Source organism: Anarrhichthys ocellatus, unplaced genomic scaffold (assembly GCF_004355925.1).
Source record: "Anarrhichthys ocellatus isolate YVR2014 unplaced genomic scaffold, GSC_Weel_1.0 scaffold13, whole genome shotgun sequence".
In the NCBI taxonomy this organism is placed as follows: Eukaryota; Metazoa; Chordata; class Actinopteri; order Perciformes; family Anarhichadidae; genus Anarrhichthys; species Anarrhichthys ocellatus.
Window position 1 is genome coordinate 7,923,678 of NW_022280043.1, and position 25,674 is coordinate 7,949,351.

Genomic DNA, 25,674 nt, shown 5'->3' on the forward strand with positions numbered 1-25,674 from the left:
TGTTTAATCTCACCCCTTAACTTCTCCTCAGCTTTTGAAATCCCTTAGTTCCTCCTCCACTCGTTTAATCTCTGTCAACCCCACTGTGTAAAGTGACAGAGAGTTGGGTGGGGGCGAGTGTGAACACTAGGGCCTTATCCTGGCCCTCATGGTGGTGTGACCACTTCCTGCTCGGTGGATGGGACGCCTCTGTGAAACTATCGACCATTTCCTGTCTCAGGCTTCCCGCCTAATATCAAGCAGACCTCTCCTTCAATCTCTTTTCTATTCGGCACACTGCATATGTGATGCGTTTCCAAAATCTTACATATTGGACAATATGATATACTGCAGCGTCAGACTATTAGTGTATCATATTTAAAAACATATAACAGCAGCTAAAGTAAATCCACACAAAGGTTTCAAGTGAAGTTCAACTTTGGTGAACTTTGTCCTGTTGTTGACCAACAGCATGTCCAAAGTGAAGGAAGCCAATGTAGCTTTTGTTCCATCCACCTTTATTTAACCTCAGCTATGGGATGTTTACAAATTCTATTTTTCTTATAGGAATAAGAAAAATCATTTTTTTGTAATTTGGGTGAACTGAAGGATCACTGAGTCAGTCTCCAGTACGTACATTCTACACTATGTGCTCATACGTCTCCATACGTGCATGTTAGTGTGTTTCTATGTGCCTACATATGCACATGTGATTTATTATTTATGCCTGCCGAGGGAACGGAAAGTCGCAGCAGGATAAAGATCAGACTTATGATCACAAAACTAGCCCTGAGCACAGGAGCTCCCTGCTCTCCCATCTGTCCCATAAAGAAGCTACTGCAGGCAGATATGCTTCCAGTGAGTTTGTTTTTATATGGGGGCACCAGGGGCCAAAGAGACATGTGTTTTCGTGCACTGGAAAGAGGGAGTGGAGAGTACCTGGAAGTGAAGACCTAGACAGGACCCATCTACAGGCTCGCCAAGGAAGTTTTAATGAGCAGTTTGTGAATGCCCAAGTGTTTGTACTTTGACAAGCTTGTTGATAACCTACATTAAAAAGTGCCAAAGATTTCTTTCCCCCTCTCTTCTTTGTCTGCCTATTTTTCTGTTCTGTCATAATCAACATTGCCACTTGACGTAAGCTAAACTCCTTAGCAACATGTGTTTACAGTTTGATATCTCAGCATGTTTTGATGAAAGAACACTGGTAATTATCTCAGGGCGCCCTCCTAGGATATTCATTTCAGTGTACAGATGAGTCATCTATGGGTGGTGTTTTTTCCCCTCTCTCTCTCTCTCTCTCTCTCTCTCTCTCTCAGTTTGAGCAAGGAAGACAATGCTTTAATATTATTCTTCCATATCAGATTATTAGTTTTCTTCAGAAAAAGAAAGTCACTGCTTTCCTTCAAATGGATTGGGTTGTGTTTGCAGTTCAGCTTCTTTTCCTGAGCTTAAGAGTTTCTTGTCTTGGTTTTCTGTGCTTTGTAATCTGTAACAGCTAAACACAGCCCCACATCAAAGGTCCCCATACACCATTCATTCACACGGCATCCCTCCAGGTCAGATCGCCAACAAAGGCACTGTGTGGCAACCTTTGGAAAATGAGTGGGTGAGGCGACTCTCTCATGAAACGCACTGCAAATATTAATCTAGGTTAAATACGCTAGTTAGCTTTTGTTCCTCGGAAATCTGTTTCGAGCGCATAGGGCCCTCGCTTCACACCGGCTGCGAGCTTTGTGAACGAGTGCTATCTTGTTTAAATTTCCCCACCATCCCCCCCGCCGTCTACACATACACACACATGCACCTTCACTGTTTCTTTCATCCTTTCCCACCTGCAGACAGACTCTCCACGGTCATCAGCCCCATATCCCTCCCTGTTTCCGCCTCCACAACAGCTTATCATGATATACCGTGTATTTGTGTTGAACTCCACTCTGGCATATTCAGGTTTGTCTGACATGATCCAGGAAAAGTCTGCCTTGGGAGCCACATGCATGCCCTGTAATTAGACTGCTCTCATCTCTCTTTAAGCCTAATTTTCACCTCCTCTCACCTTTCTCTCGCTTTGCCTTTTCTTCCTTCTTCTTCTTTTCTTTCTTCCTCAGTCTCTCTCCGTTCCACTACCAATAACTTATCCACTGTCATCGGACCAAACCAGTGCCGGGGTATAAAACAGCCCCAGGGACAGGTGGACATCTGCCAGCCATGAGGAGATCCAGGCAGGAATGTGATCATCGATGCAGCTCAGAAAAAATATTTGAATCGTGGCACATGAAGGGAAAGGGGAAAGCAGACATTTGAGAAAGAGGCAGTGGGAGGATGTTTGATTTGGAGTGATGAAAACCCCAGTGGGTCCAGTATTCAATGCAATTTCAACTAAAGTGAGTCTATCACAAGATTCTGTGGCCACTCGCAGGCAGGCTGCTCAAGTTAGCGAGCGGGTTTATGAGTGAAATATGTGGGATAGAGACCAGGATGTTCTTTCAAGCCCCAGCAGGGTGTAGCAAAAAAAAACAGCTCTGCTCTAACGTTGACCAGTTGGAAGAATAAAATGAACGCTTGATTTCACTGCTCTCAGCTTTTCTTCCTTATTTTCCCATGAAGAGTTGGGGCAACGCTAATCAAAAGTGTCACTTTGCCCTCCCGAGCACATGGCTTTAATAAAAGTTGGTCAAGACAGAGCTCGGTGGCCACCAGGATTTACAGCTGAGCCCACATGGATATAGTGCAAGGCTCTTAAAGTTGAAGAAATGTTGGTTGTAAAGCTGTTTGCAAAATATGACTCGCATGAGTTCACAGTGTGTGCTGCGAATTCAAATGTTGAGAACATCCTGAAACTAGCAAAGGATCATTATTGTCAGTGTTGCCTCAGTTGTGTGGTCGATCATTGATGCGATCTGCCAAAGGATTTCTTTTCAGCTCGCAGCTGTTAGCAATTAGTATGTCAACTCCTTCAGGATGGGAGTTGACATATTATTGAGATTACATGTTTGCCGTGTTTTGTGTGCGGCCGCTTCAACAAAACCATATAGTCTTCACTTTATAGCTGCACACTGCAGGAACATTTCTGAATTGAAATTGAAAATATAAAACTTTTCTTCATCGTATTGTAAGCATCATGGCAGCGTGGGACCACTCTTCAGACATCCTGGGGAAGCTCTTATGCCCCTTTCTGTCAGCACATTGTAGTTTATGTTGCATGAACACATGCAACTTGATGAGGAATATCTAGAGAGTATATAGTCTCATAAATAAGATCACCAGGAGGATAAGTGTGTTTATTTTCATTTTTCGTCCACATCCAACAGAACCAGAATGAATGCATTTCTTCATATTTCTTCCTCCGTGACAAACTGTCCATTATAAAGGAAATACGCTTACACGCTTTCTTGTCAAGAGTTATATGAGAAGAATACCTTTCATATCCCACCAGTGAATATAGGGCTGCAGCCAGTTAGCCTAGCTTAGTATAAAGACTGGGAACAGTCAAAGCTATCCTGCTGCTGGCACTTCATATTCACGCCTAACTTTTACCAAGAAGAGTATTTCCAAAAATGACAAACTGTACCTTATAGACCTACAAAGCAACTCACTTGTTGTAAAAGTAGGCTTTTACAGCAGCTACACATCAGCTATACGTGTTGTTGTTGTTGTTTTCCTGTCACACTGAACTGTGCATGGAAAACCTGAGCTATTTTGCCTGGTTGCTCTCTGCTGGTTTCCTTAACAACAGAGGAAAAGACCCCCCCCCCCCCCCCCCAACACACACACACACACACACACACACACTGCTCTCCTCCCTCCCCTCTTCCCTGAGCTTGCCCTTTTTAGGCTGTTCCTTTTTTTCCATTTGAAATGGGGGATAGTATGACAGCTTATCCTGCTTCTTGTGGATTGGAGCCGAGAGAGAGAAAACTCTGTTACTCACTCCGTCTCCAACTTTGAGAGGAAGTTACCACCTCTTCCCCAGACTCTGTACACACACGCTCAGGCAGACACACACACACACACACGCTCTTCAGAACTTGAACACAGCAACAACAGGGAATCAACTGAAATAGTCAGGACTGCTTGTAATGCTGTGATTCTTTCTGAATTTGGAGGGAAAGAAGGCTTTGCCCGACGCTTTCTGTGTGGACTGAACCGTTTGAGAGGGACGTTTCTTGGTATGACAGACCGGTGAGTTTGACAGTTTTCAGTGTATGTATAGTACCATAGAAACCCCAGTGAACCACAGCTTTTCTGTTACTGTACTTTTACAATGGAGGAACTTTCTCTGTAGTTAAGTGTCTGCAGTCTGAATCGCAGCAGCTCTAGTAAGTTTTTACTTTACATGAATTTCTTGTGTGATTGTTTGTATTTTCATAATAAAGTGTGATTAAATATGATAGAGAAGTAAATGCGTTTTGGTAAAAGCAGAGTGAACTCCTTGATAAAGCCTGCATGCTGTTGGCTTTTGTTTACAGTAATAACCATTATCTTATTACGGTGTAGCACTCTGTTTTGTCAATATCAATTCAAGACTATAAGCTAAATATCCACATTCACCCAAGCAGTGTCAGTGCATCCAGTCCTGCTAAATGTGTGTTCTCTGCATGTCTTCGATGTGTCGCTTCCAAAGAGGAGCTGATGCTGCATTTATAGTTGAGACAGGACAGCAAAGCCCGGGGATGGCTTTCCTGTGCAGCTGCTATTGGCTAACCTTGTGGTGATTAATTAGTTGTCACTCTGCTACAATCAAATCAAATATCCTGTCACTTTTTTGTGTTTTTTCGTGAGGCCAGAAGGAGCAGACATCATCTAATCAAAAACAACTGAGGCGGGAGACGTCACAGGTTCTCAAAATGAGGCATGAAAAGTGTGCACATGGTGCATATGGCTCTGTTTCTTTTTCAGCTGTTCCCCATATTTGACGTGAACTCATAGAAACATTCATGAAGGACAGCAGTTGACCATATGCTTCAGCTCCCATAGTCTCTCTCTCTCTCTCTCGCTCTCTCTCTCTCAAACTGGACGTTTGTGGTTAGCACCTCTTATCAGGGAGAAGGCAAGCTGAGGGAAGAGGGAGGTGATGGGTGGAGGCTGGTTAGGGCTGGGCTGCTCTCAGGGGTCTCTTTTAATTCGCACAATCTGAGTGGGCCGGCAGCACTTTAACTGTGCCTCCTCCAGTCGATCAGATAACCTTCCATAGGATGAGTGTGAATGCCTGGTTAAGTAACCCCTTCAAGGCCGACTGGGAAGAGTTGACTTCTGTGTGACCTCTCCGAGCTATTGCCAGCAGACTGTCCTTTTCCCAAAACCCCACCGACTCAGTTATCAGTCGGCCAGTCTTATCAGTCCCGAGGATTGTTGTTAAGTTACTCTATTTACCAAGAGGTCAGAGGTCAGACTCTGATTTGAACTGCATGTCTAAACTCCAAGGGTACCGATCTGTTTTGCAGGGGGAGATACCGAAAGTTCCAATCTAAACAAAGCTGAGATAATTCAAGAGAAAATAACCCCACATAGTTTCACAGTGACAAGAAACAAACACAACCTCTTCCAAGAAAAGGGGGTAAAATGTGCTGTTAATTGTTTTTAATGTTTATTACAATAATGAAAATAAATATCTCCTGAATGGCCCGAAACTAGTGCATGTGATGAAGCCATATTGTAGAAAGCCTGGAGCAACTCCATAGACAATAAATTTGGCTGATTTAGCAACAAACTAAATAGTCCCAGGGGGTGTTCTCCCAGTCAGAGTACAGAGCAGCTTCTTTTAATTTTCCGTTTCTCATTTAGTGAAATGCTTCAGAACTATTAGCCAATATTAGAAAATAAATTATCTTAGTCTTACGCAATGAGGTAATTTGCAATTAAAATGTAAGTTCAGCAATTTCGGTCTTAATGTTTATACTTACCGTATAATGCGTCTCTCTTATGTCCCAGGTTTACCTGGACACGCAGAAAATTCTGCATCAAGAGTTCACTGTCGGTTGGTCAGGTTCTGTATGGTAGTATTGCGCATAAAGCTAGTGCAAACAGAAGCAATAGAAAAGCTTTGACATACATGAATTAGAATGAGTTATAATTTCATGGTTACTCCTTTTTCTCAAAGCTCTTCAAGGCTAGCTAAACACAGTATTACTTACAGTATTACTTACAGTTCAGCCTGACCAATTGTAAGACTGTAGCCCACCACTGGCTCCCTTAAACATCCCAGCAATCTGTGCTTTGGCAGAAAATATTTCCATTTTTACCCAAATCACACCTGACCTATGACTCTGATTGGCCTCTACTGGAGATCAAGGATAGTCATATCTTCACTGTAGAGATGAATGAATGATATGTGAAAATACTGTGGGAATAGATTTCATGGCGCATATTTAGGCAATGACATGCAGCCATTCACCCAGATCAGCTTATCATCAGCTGGTCTCTTTGAAGCAGTCTTTCTTATAACAGAGGGGTCCATTCAAACACTTGGCTCTCAGTTGTTACTGCTGCTATCTCTTATTTTTCAGTCAATGCCTGCAATTCACTGCAAACTGAAAAGATATCCTAATGGTTAGAATTTAAGGGGATTCATTCACTACTAGTTTAACCTTACAACCATTTCCATAATCCTGTTTTCGCTTTAGTACAAAGTGTCTTAAAACACAACGTCCTAGCCATCCACTGTATATAAGAAGTGGACGTAGTCACCGTGACGTCACCCATTGGTTTGGGGACTGCTGTTTTGAAGCCTGGAATTTGGCATTTTAGCCATCGCCTTCTTGGGTTTTGGCCGTTGCCACCTTGGGTTTTTACGACCAGAAGTGACATGAGAAGGTAAAGCTAAGTACAACTGAATGCTGAATAAGAGATTTTTAGGCGACCAAAATGTTACACTTTCATGAACTGAACCACAATGGGAAGTTCTAATACGTCTGAAACCCCCAAACCAGAAAGCATACCCTGCTTTATCGTCTACTTTACCCTAAATGGGATGATCATTTACTAAATGAACATCATGCTGCATTGAAGAAGACTTGAAACCAGCAATTAAAACCATAAACTTTGAGGTAATAAATCAAGTGAGAAGTAGAATCCTTTTCTCATAGACTTCTATATAATCAGACTTCTGCAACCAAAGAGTTGCACCCTGCTGGCTATTAGAAAGATAGCAAGTTTGAGGCACTTCAGCATTGGCTTCACTTTTCATACTTGGAGGTTGCTGCCTGGTCCTAGCTCATTGCATCTTCTATCATGCAGCAATTGGGTAAGATTATAAACAAAAGGTTTGCTCAGTGCACTTTAACCGGGAGATAATCCTGTTCACAAAATCGTTGTTCAAATGTGAATGGTGACATTATGAATAGTTCAATATGAAGATATACTTGGTAAGAACTTATGTTCTGCTTACCACAGCAGCTCTAATCTCACTGGCATTGAGTAACCAGGAGGCTATTTTAGAGTAATAGAGAAAAGGGCGTTTGATGAATGACTTGTCTCACAAACTGTGTTGAGCAAAGCTCCCATCAACCACTGATGTCTTACATGGGCTCAGAGCTTCACTGGTCCAGACACTCGCCTGTTTAAGCTCGGGCAGATGTTTGACATGCTAATTCCAGTGGGTTTGCCTGAGTTTGTACTCCTATTTCGGATACAAACCCACACACATACAAGCATGTAGCTAGACACACACATATGAAGGGAGGAACACCAAAACTGAAACGCACACAAAAATGCATTCTGTTGGTTCTGATCTGAAAGTCGTATTTACTCATCTCTATTTATAAAAAAAATATGACGCCACTGTAATTCTAAAGAAACCATGACAGATGGCAATACTGTTGATGTCTATTACTGGTCGCTATTATAGGTCCATTAGAAGTCATACAGGCCTTTTAAATAGCAGAAAACGTGCACCATCCTTCACTTTTACCACACAAATTTAGTTCCTGTCACAACAACATTTCTGAACCTCCTAAATCTTGCGGAGCCGCATCATGTTCATGGGCTCTATAGAGTAAATGCTACGGACCCAATCGTACGAAAGGCATACACGTGTTTTCTGTCACGGAGTAATCCGTAGGGTCCATGTAATTGATACAGTATGTGTCGTTGGCCTGCTGCTGGATGGTGGCCCAGATCGATGAAAAGGGTGAGATCATGGCTCTATTTTCAGAGCTCTGAGTTTAGGACGATCTAAAGCCCACTGCTTTGGAGAATCATGGAGGAATGTTCATATGAATCAATTTCAACGTACGGGAACGTACACAGACAATCAGTAGCTACCAACACACGGACACACACAAATAAACTATGTCAGCAAACACACACACAGCTGTGGTTCTGACTGCCATGAGCGCTGCTTGATTTGCTTGATTGGTACCGTGATAACAACTGAATGAAGATGGAACATAGGATATCTTTAGCATTCGGACTCTGCCTCTCATCAGGAACACATCTGGGTGCTATTAACCACTTGCCCTAAGCCACAGCTCAGTCCCATATCTCCCGTTACCTGCCATTGTCTACAAAATATGCTCTTCACCGGACAAGCAGTGCACTGTGGTTCCCTTTTTATGACCTAAAGATACACAGGGATTCATTGGGGGCAAGGGTTGCAGTTACTCTGAGCCAGGCTGGCGTCACATTGGCATACTGAATCATGTTGAATTTACAACCCTACCTTTGCTGAAAAGTGGTGTGTAAAGTCAAATAATTACTTGCCGACAATGCCTGACTGGTTTGATTCTGTGTTTACTCCTGGAAATGTTTTTGTCCTTGAAGCTGAAGCTGAAGCTCATTGAGTCCATGTCAAATAAAGTGCATGCCCAAAGCCAAATACATCAAGACTTGACTAAACAAAGCTTCCTTTCAGCACTATATCAAACACTGAACCATATTCAAGAAGTTTAGATGAGATTGAATCGTCAAATGGAACAAAAATGTCAAAGTTTGAATGGTGCACAAAACAACACAGGTTTAGATTTAAATTTATTTCCAGTTACGACCCACTCAAGAGGAAACTTAACAAAAGTTGGGCAAGTTCTAACTTCGCATTCAGTGGAGCTGTTAGTCTTTGCAGCTGGCAGCACACTGGAGTTCAGACTAGGGCCAAATATGATTTAAAATGTGTTTGATTGATTGTTTTTACCTACGGAGTGTTAGATGAGTGGGTGTTTTTCACATCAGGATAATTGAGTGTCATAGTCTCCTGAACTTAAGTCTAATAAGTGCTTTCAACAGTAACACACAGTCTTGATCAACAGATGTAGATTCAGATCTCGGACTTTGTGTCCTTTTGTATGCATAACGGTTGAGGCCGACAGTTCATTGTTAATCTCCTCTCTGCATGAGTGAGACACTTACCACTGCTCCTAATGCTTAGGATTGGTGCAGGGGTCAAATATCATACATGTACCTGGATGTATGTGCGGATTAAAATAAGTTACAAACAAATAAGCAAACTGCTGTCCAAGTTGTGTGATATGGTCGAAAGCTCCACAAAAAGGGAGTAAGTGGACCTTGGTTTGAGATATTACTGCTGTTTATAAGTCAAGAATAATCTGTTCTTGACTTCCTCGGGCTTTTGAACAGGCAGAGTTTGCATCACCCAATTTTTGTAACCTTTGGTTGAAGAGAGGGGGAGAAGTGCGACTTTCTTTTTCTGCTTTTCATCTCGCATTTGAGTGTAGCCACTCCAACGTGGCTCGTTTTAGAGAGTAAAACAAGCTGTAAAGGTATTTGCAAATACTCTCTGACCAAGGTCCGATCGAGGTCAACCTCACCTGGTGCTCCACATCTCTGTCCTGATGGCAACCACATGCCTGTCCTGTTTCCAAATGCAACAGTTTCCCTCTCAGTCAGATACTCTGGCAGGCCTTGACAAGGAGGAAGCAGCACTGAAGGTTTGCGCAGCTTGAAGCCCAAGATCTTTATGTCAAGAGGAACTTGGAAGAAATGCTCTCTTACTTTCTACAGATATGTCCATTGCAACCTTCTTGGACGTGGAGAGAATTCGCTGTGGCTTTCACAATGAATTACCTTCATCCTGATGACATTCATGAATGCTTCCACAGACACCGTGAACAGAGATCCAGGTCTGGACAATGTTTCTGTTTACCAAGTGGAAAGTAATCGCCTGCACCTCTGCTGTCCAGGGGAGAGATTGAAGTTCCATTTTGTTTTAGTACTTGGGAGTCAGTTTTCTGGCTTGATCACAGGTGTGTGACATATGGCTCGTAGAGACATCCAGCAGATACTTTTGTTATACAGTTTCAGACTCTTTAGCAGTTTGAAGGTTGCTATTAAACTTTCATCAGCTGAGTTCTTCATCAGTGAGAGAATAACTGCCAAGACCGAGCTTTGATTCAGTATATTTATTTAAGGGGAAAATGCAGAGTTTCAGAATGTGCTCTGCAAGCTGAAAATAGTGAATGAATTACGTGGATTGGCTTGTTTGATGCTGTGCATCATTAAGTAGCAGCCACAGAACCAAAGCAGGAACGTTTTAATGAACATAATCAAGAGCAAAGACGCTATGTAAGATGCCATAAATACGAATGGCTGCTTCTGTGATCTCCCTCAGAGCCTGTGTGTGGACTTAAGTTTAAAATGAAATTTGATTGCATTCAAATTTTCATTCTGTCAAGCTCTGTCGCAGGGGAACCACAGAAAGACCATCCGTGTGCCAGGAATTGTTGCGGCTGCACTGAAATTCAAGATATTGAAAATATTTATTTCCCTATGCGGTTTGGCGTGTGTTATTACAATGAGGAAATAACACCGACTCGCTCCCTTGTGTAATCTGACCTTTTCATCTTCTGTCAAATGTGGCTTGACTCCCTGCATGAATTCCAGTGAAGGGTTATGACTTTGATTTCTTCATTGTGGAACGGGAGTATTGTGCGATGCTTTATAAAACAAGTAGTACTGGTGACATGTCTGGGGGAAAGTGCTTCTATTCTGTGACAGACTGTTCCTTTGGAGGTCTGCCCCGGTTAGGAAGCAGCTGATGAATCAACACAGTTGACATCCGTGTGCAGAAGACAGCTTAGTCATTCTGTCTTTACATACTTATCTGAGACAATGGCAATGATCCTGATGGAGGGCTTTGACCTGGATGTTGTCCCTGCGGAAAGGGACAACCCCTGTGGGAAGGAAGCGCCATTGTGGTTATCTCAAAGTGGATGACAATGAAAATATCACAATACATGACAGTTTGGTGCTTTCCTTCAGCTCCTCAAACCAAACCAAAGCAGACAATGCTCAGTCAGAAATAGTGTTTGACCTCTTCTCATGACACCACAACACACCACCACCACCACCATGTGTTCATGCTGCCGGGCAGTCTGAACACATTTTCTCATCTGATGTTACAAAAATAACCCATTGTTGACATTAGCTGAGCAAACAAATCATTTGTTACTGGGATCATATTTTGTTTTGGTTTAATATGAGATGAAGAGATGTAGACATGTGTTTCCCACACAATTGAAGGCATGTCAGGATGGGTTTAAGAGATTATTTAATAGTCAGCAGCGTGCAAAGGACTCAGGAAGGGGATGCCTGAGTGTTTGACCTCAGGATATGAGGCCAGGAAAGACAAACAATACAAAATAGGACTAAACATTAACGTCACAGAAGCTCAGACGTGGCACAAAGACACGTGTCGCCTCTTGTTCAGCCAGATGACTGGAAAATATTTTTTTATGTTTTGTTTCATACATTCGTCTCTAGATCTGATTATTATTTGTAACTTAATAATGGAAGGCAGAGGAAAGCTTGAGTTCCAACAGAATATGCCCGTAGTATGGCGTCTTGATTCTTGCAATATTCTCACTTTTATGGCAAAGCAGTTGGTGTAAATGTTCCCACTATAGTCGGCACTCCCCAAAAATAAAGCGAGAAGCTTTATTTGTTTGTTGTTTGATTTTTGCCAAAGTGATGAAATCACTAAATATCATTTGGGTTAGTTCTTTTTCTTCATGTCGTCATGGTTAGTGTCAGTATCACATGGGGATCACATGGGGATCATTTGAGGAGTGTTCCATTCATAATATTTACCAGGCATTTTATAATGCAACTTAAGTTTGAGTAAAACATGATGGGACAAAACAATATATTAAATTGCAAATGCATGTTGTAATTGAGGTCTCGTTTTCAAGGCTGTAGCGTAGGGCAACATCTGCAACAGGAAAGCTAATTGGGTCACTTGGAGAAAATGTCTGAAAGTTGAGTCATGGGATAGTAGGAGGTCTGTTAATGATTTCCTTCTTGAGGTAAAACAAAAACACAACAAAACAACAGGGTGGGATAATTGGTGTTTAGATTGTCTTTAAACAGTTCTCCAGTTGTCATTAACCAGAAACAGATGCCTGAGTGTTGATGAGGCTCCGGTTTGCTGCATTCCAGTGGAAGAAGAGGCCAGTTACTGTAGGTCATTAGCTTTGACCTTGGCTTGAGGAACTGCTGCAGTCATTGGAGCTGTTCACTTTATTACCCTCGAGACAAAAACAAAATATCTCACTGAAAGCCTACGCTCTCCAGCTCTGCTTGGATAATCAAGAATAGATTCCATTAGTAGGGAAGGATTAGGCTCTGTGGGAGTGAGGAGATGAACTTGTTCATAATCGCAAGGAAAGGAAGGAAGCTCGACGGGAAGACAGCGCGTGGGTCCATCCCTAAGATGCACTGCAGAAAACAAAAGGCCCATCGTCTCGCTCGACCGTGGGGACAGGGGGCGTGGCCTGGGGAGCATGTTACTATAGTGACCGCTCTGTCACTTAGCCCCAAGCTCTGTCTCGGTCAGGCGCTCTGCAGTGTACATAGAATCTGCCAAGAGTCAGCAGGATCAAAATCTGCCCTGGAAAGCACAGAGGCTCTGTTAAACCAACTACAGCTGGCAGAGGAGCTTTTTTTTCGAAACAGGGCTACAAGTTAGAAAACTTCACAACGCAGCATTTTTAACAGCCCTCGATCCCCCACCTGGTATGTTAAGCACTAACCCCCCCCCACACACACACATTATAGGCCTTTATTGAGTATAGGAAAGTGATTCTGGGGCTCGTGTTGTCAGATTTCTGGCAGATTGTGGTGCTTTGAGCTGCTACGGCTGTGAGGGAACTTTGCCGTAGGAGGGAAACTTCAGATTTTGTCACATTAAACTATAGTTGGGATGTTTCCCCTCTCCTTATTAAGCCAAAGACAGCATTGTTTAAAAGTCTCACTGACATTTCAATTCTCCTCACTGTTTGAGAGAACATATAAACTACAATGACTCTGCAGCTTTAACTGTATTTTTCCACTATTCAAAAAAGGACTAAACTGTTTTTGTGCTGTTGACTCCTGTGGTGCACTAGTGTCTGTGGCATAATGCAGTCCAGTACAACAACAACCATTAACTACACCCTCAATGATAAACATATAGTGTCAACAAAAACTGATCATCATAACCTTCCAAAATATAGAAGTGGGGTAGATTTGTTGTATTGGATTGCATTAAACTGTATTTTTGTACCTAAAAAGTGGGCCAGTGTACATTCCTGCGTTGTTGTTTTTTTACCCTGTACAGGCTCAAGACAGCACAGTTGAACCAGTGAAAACTGAAAAGCCTGCCTCTAGTCTCTTGCTGAACTGTGTATCCTGCAATAGGCCCGTCTTTGTTTGCATTGCAGACGCCTCACTGACTTTGGATCTAATGTGGCTTGACGTCTGTCTGTGTGTGTGTGTGTGTGTGTTTGCTCTCGTCTCAGGGTGGCCAAATGAACGGTTTAGCCTGAGGACCAAAGATCACAGGCCCTGTTCCAACAGCAAGGGAGAGAAAGACAGAGAAGCGTGATCGTTCTGCAGCCATTATCCAACTTCTTTTACACCATGAGCTGGATCTGAGAACGTGCTTCATATTTTCATTTTGTGGTAAGTTTTATACTTTATCCGTGCTCCACTTTCTGTTTACCTCTGCTTTTACCGGAGAATGTTTGCTGTGTTTTAAAGTTCATTAGTGAGCCACATTACATGTGGTTTACGTATGTGATGTTATGCTTGAATGTAACTAAAAGGTACAAATAAGCAATATGCTGCATTGAGGTATTCACATCATGACACAAATCAGGCACTGAGGTTATCAGTGGGTGCAATTTAGAAGTAAATGCAAACACAAACATGTGGATTGTGCAATTTGAGGACATCCATATGTTCTCTCGGTATTGTGACATGTGGTTCGACTTAGCGAAAAGTGTGCACACGTAAGAGCGGGACGGCTTTAGAGTTCATCATCATTTCACATGAGCAGGTTTTTTTTTCTTTCCCACAGTCAGCCACAACACAAAGCACACGTTACAGAGGAATGGCGTTAACATTTCGCTGGAACGATTAAAGGCACTTCCTTTTGATTTTGAACTGGTTTCTCCTCTGTTTGCCATCTAAACTCGTATGTGTTTCATGGTGTAACACCATGATGTCATCAAGCCAGAGAGATGGAAAATGTTCACAAAATGGCAAAGAGGAGGAAAATAAGCCAGAGTCAGCAGGAAAGGGCTGCAGGAGTAGGGGAGCCGAGGAGGGTTGACCCGACAGCACAATTCAATGCGGGCAAAAAAAACCCAAAAACATTTCCATTGAGAACCAGGCTTGTTTCTCCTGAAGACAAAAGCTACTGAGTGAGGAAGTAGCATGAAGGTAACACGGAGGATGTATAATAGTTACTGTAAACAAAGAACTGATTGTAAAGGAGAATGGATTTGAACTGTTCTTGTATCATATCTAGTGCACAGCTCCACAGGTTTTACTTTGAGAAGGACTTCCTTGGGAGCACACGGGAATGGTTTAAAACACAATAGAGCTCCTCAGACTGACAGGATGCCAGGAGGACAGACTAAATGTCAGTCAACAACACACTGCTCTTTTCCTCTGAGCTTCACAAATTGATCTGGGAGTCCCATCAGGCTGGAAGGAGTCCTTTGTGGGCACTTGGAAAATGTACCTCTTTTATAGAGGGCGCTGTCATGGTTCAGAGAAATGGCAGAGGCAGAGTGCCATGTGCCAAATGCGTTATGATGATCCCAGATTAAGCCAGTACTTTAGGAGGACACAGAGGAGCTTTTGTTTGACACTTGGAAGCCTCATCCCACCCACACTCCGTGACCTATATAGAAGTACCGTGGGCAGTGGGTTTGGGTCTAGGCGCTGTGGGTCTAGGCGCTGCACAGAATGTGACACTGTAGGAAGGGTTCTTGGGGAATATTTCAAAGACTTTCAAGCACCTGAAAAAGCGTTCAAATGCTGTCTATGTGTAGTTACATTACACACCAGTCTAATTTATTGTGGAGTCATAATAGGGTGTCATATGTTTGTTGTTTTTCAGGTGGGAAGAAATCAAAGTCAAGGTCACCATGGATGTGAAGAAAAAAGAAATGGACCTCCTGAGCAACAGCATAGCTGCATACGCACACATCAAAGGTAAGTCACAGCACAATAGACCAGTCATAGTGATCGCTATCCAATAGATCAAGTAGCATCCAACGTTGTTCATGTTGTTCTTTCCGTAGCAAACCCAGAGAGCTTCGGCCTTTACTTCGTGCTTGGAGTTTGTTTCGGCCTGGTGCTGACGCTCTGCCTCCTGGTCATCCGCATCTCCTGCAAGCCGCGGACCAACGTCGCCCCCACCACGCCTGAGAAAAAACACTTAAAGGACACCAGCGAGGAGGACGAGGAGAGTGAGGACGATGACGATGAAGACGGGGATGATGTAGAGGCACCTATCCCTTTGCCCAGCACAGAAATCCCTGTTGGTAATCATACCAGCCAATCAAATGGGACACTGAGTGTGAACGTGTTTACTTCAGCTGAGGAGCTGGAACGGGCACAGCGACTGGAGGAGAGGGAACGAATCATACGTGAGATCTGGAGGAATGGCCAGCCTGACATCCTGGGGTCGGGAACAGGTACTATCGGAAGAGTGCATTACTACTAAGACACACAAGGCTTCAAGAGAAACACTGTGAGCCCCGTGAAGGACAGACATAGACCTTTGGGTGGGCCCGATGTCCCTGAAGCCTGGGAGACTTGTGTTTGATACAATGCAACATCATGGAAACAGGACAACAGTGATGTGACACTTTGATTGGCCAACACTCAGCCCTGACAGAGCTGAACTATGTGATATTGCACTTCCCATGTAGCAATGTTATTTTCAACTGACTACATGAAATATAAACCAAGAGGTGTCTTAAAGACTGATTGATCCATATGGAAAAGATGCAGTATGAATGTGGGAGCTGACAGACACTTGAAGTAATCAGTCTGTTAAAATGTATGGCGCTTAATGACAATAATGCACACAGTTAGGTTTATGTATGTAAGAAGTGGAAAATGAAAGCATATATTAGGACAATGTATGTACTGTATGTTGCAATGAAGATTTTCTTTTGTTTGCAGTGAGGACAATTCTCCTCTAGACTGGTTAGTTTGTGGGGGAAAGAAAACAGGAAATTACATTATTTGAACAAACACATATCAATCAGTGTGGTGGGTCAGATTACGCAATATGATATAAAGACAATTACAATTGGACTCTTTAATTTATCAGTACATTAAATCCATGTCTGTGTTTTCAGGGATAATTCTACCAAAGGAAATGACAGAATTAAAGTATTACGCTTAAAACGTTTTCTGCTGTTGTTTCTCTTCATATTGCTTTGGGCCTTGATGGAGAATCAAGGGACAGAGAGAGAGAGAGAGCGGTACAATTATGGTTATATGTTTTTATAAGGTGGACTCTGCCTGGTGGAGTGAGACATGAGGGTTGTGAAAGGAGGATGTTCTGATAACAGAATGGGATAACTCAGTCGGAACCGGTTCCGTACGGCAGCCTACATCACTCAAGCGCACCCTTGGAAAGGCGGTCCATTTACCACCTGTCACACCTGCTCACTAATTTGTTGCTTCTACTGCAGCTCTTGTCGTATTTCCTAGACAAACTTGCCCGCTAAAAGTCCAGCCATGTTACTTAAGAACGGTTTTATGGATTCATAATCCGTAAATGCGTCGCTCATCCCCGTCTTCTCCGTCGGTCACGTCAGCTGTCCAATCACGCGCGTCCTACCTGCGTTTTCCTTCACCTGCTGTCGACAACTTGGGACCTCAGCGCTTCCTCAAGCTAAGTGCAGCTAATGTATCTAACGTGTATCGTGAAGAATGTCTTAGCTGTGATAAGTTGCTGACAACAGAGCAAAGCAATGCAGCTTGTTTTTTAAGCCACGCCAGCAGCGAGGCTTGTAGGGGCGGTCAGTTGGTCAACCACTGTGAACCAGACTGAGCCATTTGATGGATTGCCTTGCCATTTGTTTACAGACATTCACTTTCCCCAAAGGGTTAATCCTACTGACTTTGGTGACCCCCCCCCCCCCATGAGGTTGACATTTTTATTTTATATATAGTCAAATCTGATGAATTGCCATGAAATGTATTGCAGATATTCAAGGATCCCAGAGAATACATTTCTTTCTTTATTGACTTTCTTGACTCGCGGACTTTTCATCTTTTAATTCTTCACCTATGAATTTAATCATCCCAACAGCTACTGGAAAGATTGGCACAGACATTCATGGTTCCCAGAGGATGGATCCTAATGACGCTAGTGATCCCCTGACTTTTCCACTGGTGCAACCAGCAGGTTGACATTTTTTGTCTCCAAGTGAAATGTCTGGAAAGTTATTAGATGAATATCCTTAACAATCATGTTCCCCACAGCAGGGGCATGCCAAATTATTTGGGGGGGGCTGAAGAACATTTTAGGGGGGCCCCTAACGACGCCCCTACCCCACGCATGAATAGCAGTAACTTATCATGCTCCCCTGACATTTCATCTAAGTCTAAGTCGATTTACAAACAAATGCATGCAAAACTAATGACATTCAGCTGTACTTTGAGTTCAGCACTACATTTTTAAGATGAACATAGTAAATATTGCAAAACAATATTGAGTGTCAGCAAAACATCAGTATTGACTTGCTGACATTAGTATTTCGCTCAAATTACAAAGTATAGAATTGCTGGCGTGGCTTAAACTTTAAGCTTTGTTAAGTTCTCTTTCAGTCTTTTTTGCGTGTCTTGGAGACTGTTCGCTGCTAACTTCTGCTCTATGTTGATATCTGTCTGCTGGCTGAATTTGCTTTTATGCTGTTAATTCTGTGGCTACTTGTCGTCTTTTATGCTGCTGAAACATGCTGGTTGTTTATTTCTGCACTAATGCTTTTAAAATGATGGCTGCCAATGTTTGCGCATATGCTGTTTAACTACGTGCAGTGTGTTGGCATTGGTAGTAATTGGAAATAACTGAATTGATTTCCCGTCAGAGTTCATTTCTCCTCTGGGCTGTTTGGCATGTGCATAATGATGCTTTGCTGCTTTTTTATACAGGCTTTGTTGGTTTGTGGCATGCTTCCTTCTATGTTGTTGAAATTGTTTTGCAGGGGTGCTTCCAGCTTCTGGTATTCAAACATAACTCTTGTCCAGCACACAGCCTGTTTACATAATGATTTCACTGTAATGTTATACCATTGGCTTCATGAGCAAACACAGCATGTCTTTTGTCACTTTCACGTTTTCTTCAGACACTTCATATTTGTCTTACAGAACTGTTTCAACTGGGTTTTTGTGACAGCTGTTTGTGTTCTGTACTGTTCTGTAACTTCTACAGTTACATTGCTGCTCAATTCTACTGCCTTCATTGTACTGATGGTTATCTGTAGCTGCTATCTCTGCTACATAATATCTCTTCGTTGCGGGGGAATGGCCCACACATAGTAGCGTCCGTATACTAGCTGGTGTCATGCTCTGTATCTATTGTGGTTTTGGAGGGAGTGTATTATCCTCACTCCCACAATTACTTTGGTGGCAAGGTCTGAGCTTATCGTATGTGGCCAATGTCAACTCTGCATTCATGTAATAAATCATCTTCATGTGAGTGAACTGACGGCCAAAAAAGACTTACAGAAAGAACATTGATGACCTGCCCACACTAGGTGAGTGTTTGTACTGGACGTCATCACAAGTTAATCGTTTGGTGGTTTATACAAAGCAGTGAAATTATGCATTCTTGGCATGTCAATAAAGCCACACAAAAGGAAAAATACACAAACTACTTATCCATGTTGGGCATGTGTCCACATTCTTTCTGCTGGCCAACCTTGAGCCAGAAACTTTTAGTCTTTGTGCTGTGAAGCCGGTGTGGCGTTGCTCGAAGGAAGGTCTTGGTTTGTGATGGCAGGCCAAGAACTTCCACTGGAGTCGGCCTCGAAGTACAAACTGTGCTGGAGGAGCAGACAGGCTTCAGGTTTGCCTTGGGACCCGCTCTTGTTTTCAGATTGAGCCCACACCGAAGTCCTCTCTGTTGAGGTCTTGTTGTGGTCACAGGCCTAAATCAGTGGCATTGATGGTGTGGACTCTTTGAAGTAGCTGTGTGACTATTTGTATCAATCTCTTGTGAATGGCGTCTACCTCAAAATCATAGGACTCTAAAAATGTTTCACCCGACCCACGATTCAATATTTTGAATTGTCTCTTTTTCATTTTACAGGATGTAATGAGAAGCAACATGTCTTAGGCTTATGGTAATTATACAGTTTTGAAACAATGCATCACCAAAATTAAGTGAGCATCAGCATGAGGGAAAGCCATAAATCGGAACCACAACACAGCGTGGGAAAGATCTCTGCAAAGTCGAACATAGTACGGACGTTTTTTGTGGTTCTTTGGCTGATTTCAGAAACCAGGCTTTACTCATGATAACGTATGTATAGCTACATGTATGCTATTTGTCCACTGCTTTAATTGATACATTTTATTATAATGGCCAAATTTCAACTTTTTTGAGTCGAAAATTGCACTAGCTTTGTGATTATGAATCTCCTTAAAAGGATTTTTTAAATATGCTGCAGATTTATTGCAATTTCCCATGAGGTCCTGCATATGACTCGTTTCGGCATCTGTCCAACTCCTTTCTTTGACAGAGGCAAACTGTTCTCCGTCAGCTCCTCTTTCTCTACTTCTAATTTTAACTCGGAGGGGTTTTTTTGTGTTTGACCTCTGAGCTCCAAAATGCTCCAGTTATCCACACTCAGTTTTCAGTTCTCCCAACAGTTCCATCTTACTTGTCTTACATTCCTGAGATAGTACGGTGCCGTATGTACAAACGGTGTATTATAATATATAGCCTGTTGTATAAGCAGCACCCGACATTATTGAATATTTTAGAGGTCCCTCGTTGAATAAAGTAAAATATTCTCTTGTTTTTACAGGGCTACAGAAAGGCCAGTTATTTTTCATAACTTGCAAAAATCCAGCAATATCCACCTTTGTTTAGTTTCATTTATGGGCGCGACTTAAGTGGAGAGCAGGGCCGCCTTCAATCAGAGGATCGGCGGTTCGATCCCCGGCTCCGCTGGTCGCATGTCGATGTGTCCTTGAGCAAGGCACAACCCCAAAATTGCTCCCGTAGCTGTGCCTACGGTGTATGAATGTGAATCTGAATTGTAAGTCGCTTTGGATAAAAAGCAACTGCTAAATGACTGTAATGTAATGCAATGTAATTTCACCCCTTGTCCAAGAGGGAATGTGCTCTTAATGGCCATTATTTAACAGTTTTTAAAAATAGTATGTTCCCATGGAAGCACCCGGTCCCTTATGAGCTCCAGATGTTCTCCAGATGTGCTCTACAGTGGGCAACACGAGTAGGCTTAGACAGGAGCACACCACCACTGCCACCAAACTCCATCTCAACACATTCTATTGAATGAAATACGCTTTTTGTTTTCTAATGTGAAGTCACTATTGTATGATCGCTTCCACCAATCGTTGACTGAAAAGTTTAACCCTACTCTTTATGTAGAATAGTCATACAGTGCCCCCCAGTGGATTGATGCAGCATTACATCCTGCTGTATAAAATCACCTCCATGTCAAACTGTTAGACAGCTGTAGTTAAGGTATTAACATTCAAGTAACAATGCCCCTTTGGATGACTTAAAATTATATTTTAGGTCTTTGCAAAAGACAATATTTCCTCCTATGTACAGCTGCATATTTTACATACTCTGCCAAGGCATATGTTAAAGTTAAAAGTACTTGTAAACCTAGTGAAGTTAACAAAAGTGACAGTTGAAATGGAACAGTGTAAAACATTAATTTGCAACAAAGAGTAACCGCCTAATAACCAGCATTTGTCATTTCCAGCATTCAAATATGTAAAAAACTTTAACAGTACATTTAAAAGTCTTCTCAATTATTAAGTTTCTCCGGTCCAGTGCAGGATTAGCTTGATCCTATGTCCAGCTTTGTAATTTAGCCCTTGCTTGTGTTTCTGCAGTGGGAGAGCTAGCTTGTCTTCTCCATATCCCCATTCCACTTCAGAAAAATGTTGATCCCCGTTTTAAATTTGCAGTACGCAAGTCCACATAGCACAGTGTCAGACAGGCCACCCAGTCACAGTCTGTGTTGGGATTATTCCTTCCACAAACTGTGTACTTCCTCCTGCAAGGAAAAGACATTTTTTTTTTTTACACAATCAATTACACCACATGTCACGATCTTTGGAACCGCAGCTTCTGTATTATCGTCTTTTGGCAGAATGCCGAAGGCATAAAGTTTGATGCATGCAAAACTCAGGGCATGCCTCACTGACCTGCAGTGCAACTCGTTTGTTTCCCTCCTCCCTCAGTTCTTCTCTCACTTCCTGCATGTCTCGGCTGATCAAAAGGGACAGAAGTAAATGATGAGTTTGCAGACATGGGTTTGCTTAAATAGGTCACGATGTATACTAGCAGTCAAGTCATATGAATAAATGTATAGATGAATTATATTGAAACAGAAATGGCTTTTATCTTCTTCTTCTTATCCCTCTAATTAAGCACAAGTAGTACACAATTGTTCTAAATATGCCTTTTAAATATATCAATATGTTTTAATAATAATAAAATATGCCGTTTCATAATACCTTTAAAGCTACTCTGTCTGTAATCGCATGTCGAGGGCTCTGAATGGCTTACAGAGTTCAGTTGCCAGGAAATCATGTTTCGACAATGCGCACAGCGTAGCTCATGTTTACCAACCAGTCCTCTCTGATGTTTCATATCAAAGCAAATCACAGAGATGCAAAAGATCGAACACTGTTAAGCCTGTGTGTGCTAGTGTCCGCAAATAACACCAAAATTCATTATGAGGGTCCATATGCACATTTTTCAGTTAAGGAGGATGAATGTTACTAAGAAGTCCCTCTTTTTGATTCAAGATGACTGAACCGTTTTTTTTTGTTTTTTTAAACACCTCTCAGCTAAACTGAATCAGTTGCTCAGGTGTGAATCATTATAAAAAAATGAGTATTACTCACTCATGTTGTGTCTGCAGCAGCTCCAGAGCCATCCTCAGCTCTTTGATCTCAGCCTGCAAGCTTTCCACCGTTGCTTCTTCTTCATGGGTCACAGCTTTGGCACACACAACTGCTCTCGGTGGTGCTGGTCGAACCGGAGGCGGAGTCTTGGGTCGATGATCAGGCTTTGCGGGCAATGGCAGGAGATTTTCTGTACCCTGCAATGAATTTAGGTGGCTTAGACCACTGTGCTTCATTTGCTTTATGCTAGAATATTCACGCTAAATGAGATGTAAAATGATATACAACAAAGATCATATATATATATATATTGTTTTTTTCTTGAATTCAAACCAGTGAGGTTTCCTAAAAATAAAACGCATGTGATGTGTTGTATCTAGAAAGAAGTCAATGTCACAAACCTTTTGCAAGCCAGGTAATTTCTCTGTCTGCAACTTTTTGGGGGAAGATTCAGGTTCTGTCTGATCAGTGGCACCTTGATCCTGCAAAGGAGCATATGCTATGGCAATCATTGCTAATAATCATTCCTCACATAACCTGCCCTAAGAACTCTCATTCTCCTGTGCGTCTGTCTTCTGAGCAGCCAAGTACAAACCATACAATTACCCTCTAGGGAAGAAATTCCTTCATTTCCCAAAATGACTTATAATGAAGCCCTAAGACCAGGCCCAAACTTGTTGCTGTCAGTGTAAAATGGGCTTGTGTGATGCGTCTATTACTAGGCCCTTTCAGTTTAAGAAAGCAAGTACTTTTACCTAACAATTATGTCCAAGATAAAGTAGGGAGTTGCCTCTTTGTTGCAGCGATAATCTCAAGTTTCAAAGGTTATCTACAGAAGTGGTGGTAAGCACCACCTATGTGGTTTAGCAGGTTGTCTGCGGTTGCTGCCTCAGTTAAGTGTTCATTATGTAACTCTCCACTTGAACGTTGGAGGCAAAAGTTGTGACGAGTCAATATTATTCTGTCACTGTTGTGGACATACTTGTGCTGCTGTAACCAGGCCTGATGGGGGTCTCCTCTGCGGGGGTTTGGCTCTGTTTGCCGTAGGATGGCAGAGCTTTTCAGTCTGCACATCCACTCCATAAAATTGGTCGGTCTCTTTCTCTTCCGGTTGTTTTGGCGAAACGGGAGCCACATCACCGTTGGTTCTGCTGAAAAGAGAGTAAAATCTTAAAAGATTTAAATTGATGTCAACCTTTTCATTGCAGTAGAAAAGTGCGAAACATCACATTTCTTCTCTGAGGTTATGAAACCTGCAGTGCACACACCAGCTGTAGTCGACATTTTTAGAAGGAAAGAATATTTGAATGTCTTTTCTGAACTCTGATGTGTGCAGAGCATAGCAGCTGAAGTTTTGGAGTCTGTATCTTATTTTGTCCTGGCACATGTTTCACTTTCACAGCGCATACTGTTTTTAATGATGGCAGATCCCCTGAGTCACAACTCAACTTCAATCCCCTTTATACATTGCTTAGATCTGATAGTAGGTTTATAAATGGTCTTGAGGAAAGATTTTTCCGAATTAACAATGATTCTTAAAGAAGCTTGAAAGGTGTCTCTTGGAAACAATTTTCAGAAAAAGCTTGTTCTCCATTAGCAGTCTCTCTAGCGCTGTTTTTGTTTTGGCAGTTATTTTTTGTGAGCGTGCCCGTTTGTGTGCGTTTTGCTCAGGAAACAGGAAATGGGCTGCTCTCGTCTGTTTAGGCCCGATCTGACTCATCCCAGAGTTTCCACTGAGCCGATAAAGGTCGGGCATCCTGGCATTCTTCTTTAAGGACACCATGGCAACTGGTGGCGGCAACCAAAACCTTTTAATATCTAAAGGCTCCTCTCCTTGTGCCAGACCAAAGAGGAGAAAGTGTTCCTGACATTTCCTAAAGGCCTTTTACTTTGGAAAGGTTGCAAATTAATCACTAATCGTGTCTCTGATTTGGAAGCCATATTCCCGAGTAACTCTTCAGTGATTTTGCGTGGAGATTAGCCGTGAGACACAACATCAGCATTGTGCATTTGGTGTTGGCATCACTCACTTGGGTAAAACCTTGCTGGGTTTGCCTTTGACTGGAGGCGGGCTGGGCTTGTTGAAGGATGGCAGCTTGACTTTGGTTGGAGGATTGCTTCTCAGGTCCTTAACCTCTGCTTTATCATCTGGAAAGCAAATGCATCACATTACTGCATAGCAGTATTTACCTTTTTAAAAGGAATGTGTCAGTATGATATTATTATTATAATAAAAGCCACTGCCATTTATACCTTTCCTCTTTGCTGGAGTAACTTTCTCCATCGCTGAGGCCTCTGTCTTCACTGAGAAAGCAGTAGTGAACCGTTATCACAAAGTTTCATTTGGTATGTAAATAGCACAGCTGCACTTTAGATTAAATATTAAAAGTATTTGATTTGCTACACAATTAAGCAGAGATATCCTACATTGGGATTTTGTTAGATTGTTTCCCTAAGCTAACTACTTTGAGTGCTCTCAAACTTCTGTGTATTTCCCAGGTGTCATTGTGTGTAACGATTTTAATATAGAGCAGGTTGTTGGAAAAAAAGAGCACCCTCGGCAAAAGTACCGCTACAAACTTTGACATCGCCACTTATGTTTATGTCTTATTGTTTTCAGTGATGTAACGTAGGAGAGCTATTACCACTAGTAAGAAGCCGCTGGCTTATTTTATTAGTCACAGAATTTGTTTACCCCAGAAAGCATTATGGTTTAATGTGGTGGAGAACAAAATGCCACTGATCTTTCAATTAAACGGCAACCTAGTTTATGAGCAGTTGCATGGGAAGACAAAGATGGAGCATACAATGTCACAGCCGTATCCAATAGCACTGCAGTAACAGCTCCCGAGGGTCTCAACAAGTTATTCAGGGACTGTCACTCTACCACTGTCACTCTGCCTCAACTCATAGAAAGAAAAAAATACAGTCCCTGAGAGAACTTGAATTAGGAAGGTAATGTGAGAGATTCCCGTTTATCATACAGTCAAGAGCTCATTTCAAACAGAAGATGTTGAGGAGCTTGGTTACCGATCTACCTACATATAAGCACAAATCTATGAAGTAAAACTGCTCTAATGCATAGCCTTAAAGATAAATAAATAATAGTAACTATACTTTGCACAGCGTTTAGAATCAGAGATGAATAAAAGACCGAATGAGAACACAGGAAGCCTACCTTGAGTGTTCAAAGCATTGTGCAACATTCCCTCTCAAGCAAACCATCCACACAGCAAAAGTAGCTCAAGTGCTGCGTCTTGTGCTGGTTGTGAAAATCTCTGTGACAGAGCCTCCTCCGCCCCCCCCCCCCCCCCCCCCCCCCCCCCCCCCCCCCCC

General features: G+C 42.3%; 2 protein-coding genes across 4 annotated transcripts in view; one reads left to right on the forward strand and one right to left on the reverse strand.

Annotated features, from left to right (window-relative positions):
• The first annotated feature begins 3,923 nt into the window (after positions 1-3,923).
• Positions 3,924-17,317, forward strand: eva1ba (eva-1 homolog Ba (C. elegans)). Its single transcript, XM_031853425.1, has 4 exons — positions 3,924-4,161; positions 13,707-13,869; positions 15,317-15,411; positions 15,501-17,317. Exons 3-4 carry the CDS (start codon positions 15,345-15,347, stop codon positions 15,923-15,925), a joined length of 492 nt encoding a protein of 163 aa, XP_031709285.1. The 5' UTR covers positions 3,924-4,161; positions 13,707-13,869; positions 15,317-15,344; the 3' UTR covers positions 15,926-17,317.
• A 3,154-nt stretch (positions 17,318-20,471) lies between these two features.
• sh3d21 (SH3 domain containing 21) overlaps positions 20,472-25,674 on the reverse strand; it is a 10,246-nt gene continuing 5,043 nt past the window's right edge. For 2 of the 3 annotated variants that reach the window (XM_031853389.1, XM_031853392.1), the window contains 7 exons: positions 24,592-24,642; positions 24,369-24,486; positions 23,321-23,489; positions 22,740-22,820; positions 22,339-22,535; positions 21,634-21,697; positions 20,472-21,482 (listed from right to left, as the gene is read on the reverse strand). In XM_031853389.1, the coding sequence (XP_031709249.1) occupies positions 21,453-21,482; positions 21,634-21,697; positions 22,339-22,535; positions 22,740-22,820; positions 23,321-23,489; positions 24,369-24,486; positions 24,592-24,642 (710 nt within the window). In that variant the 3' untranslated portion in view covers positions 20,472-21,452. The remainder of the gene's footprint in view (positions 21,483-21,633; positions 21,698-22,338; positions 22,536-22,739; positions 22,821-23,320; positions 23,490-24,368; positions 24,487-24,591; positions 24,643-25,674) is intronic. The other variant, XM_031853391.1, reaches the window with a different exon arrangement.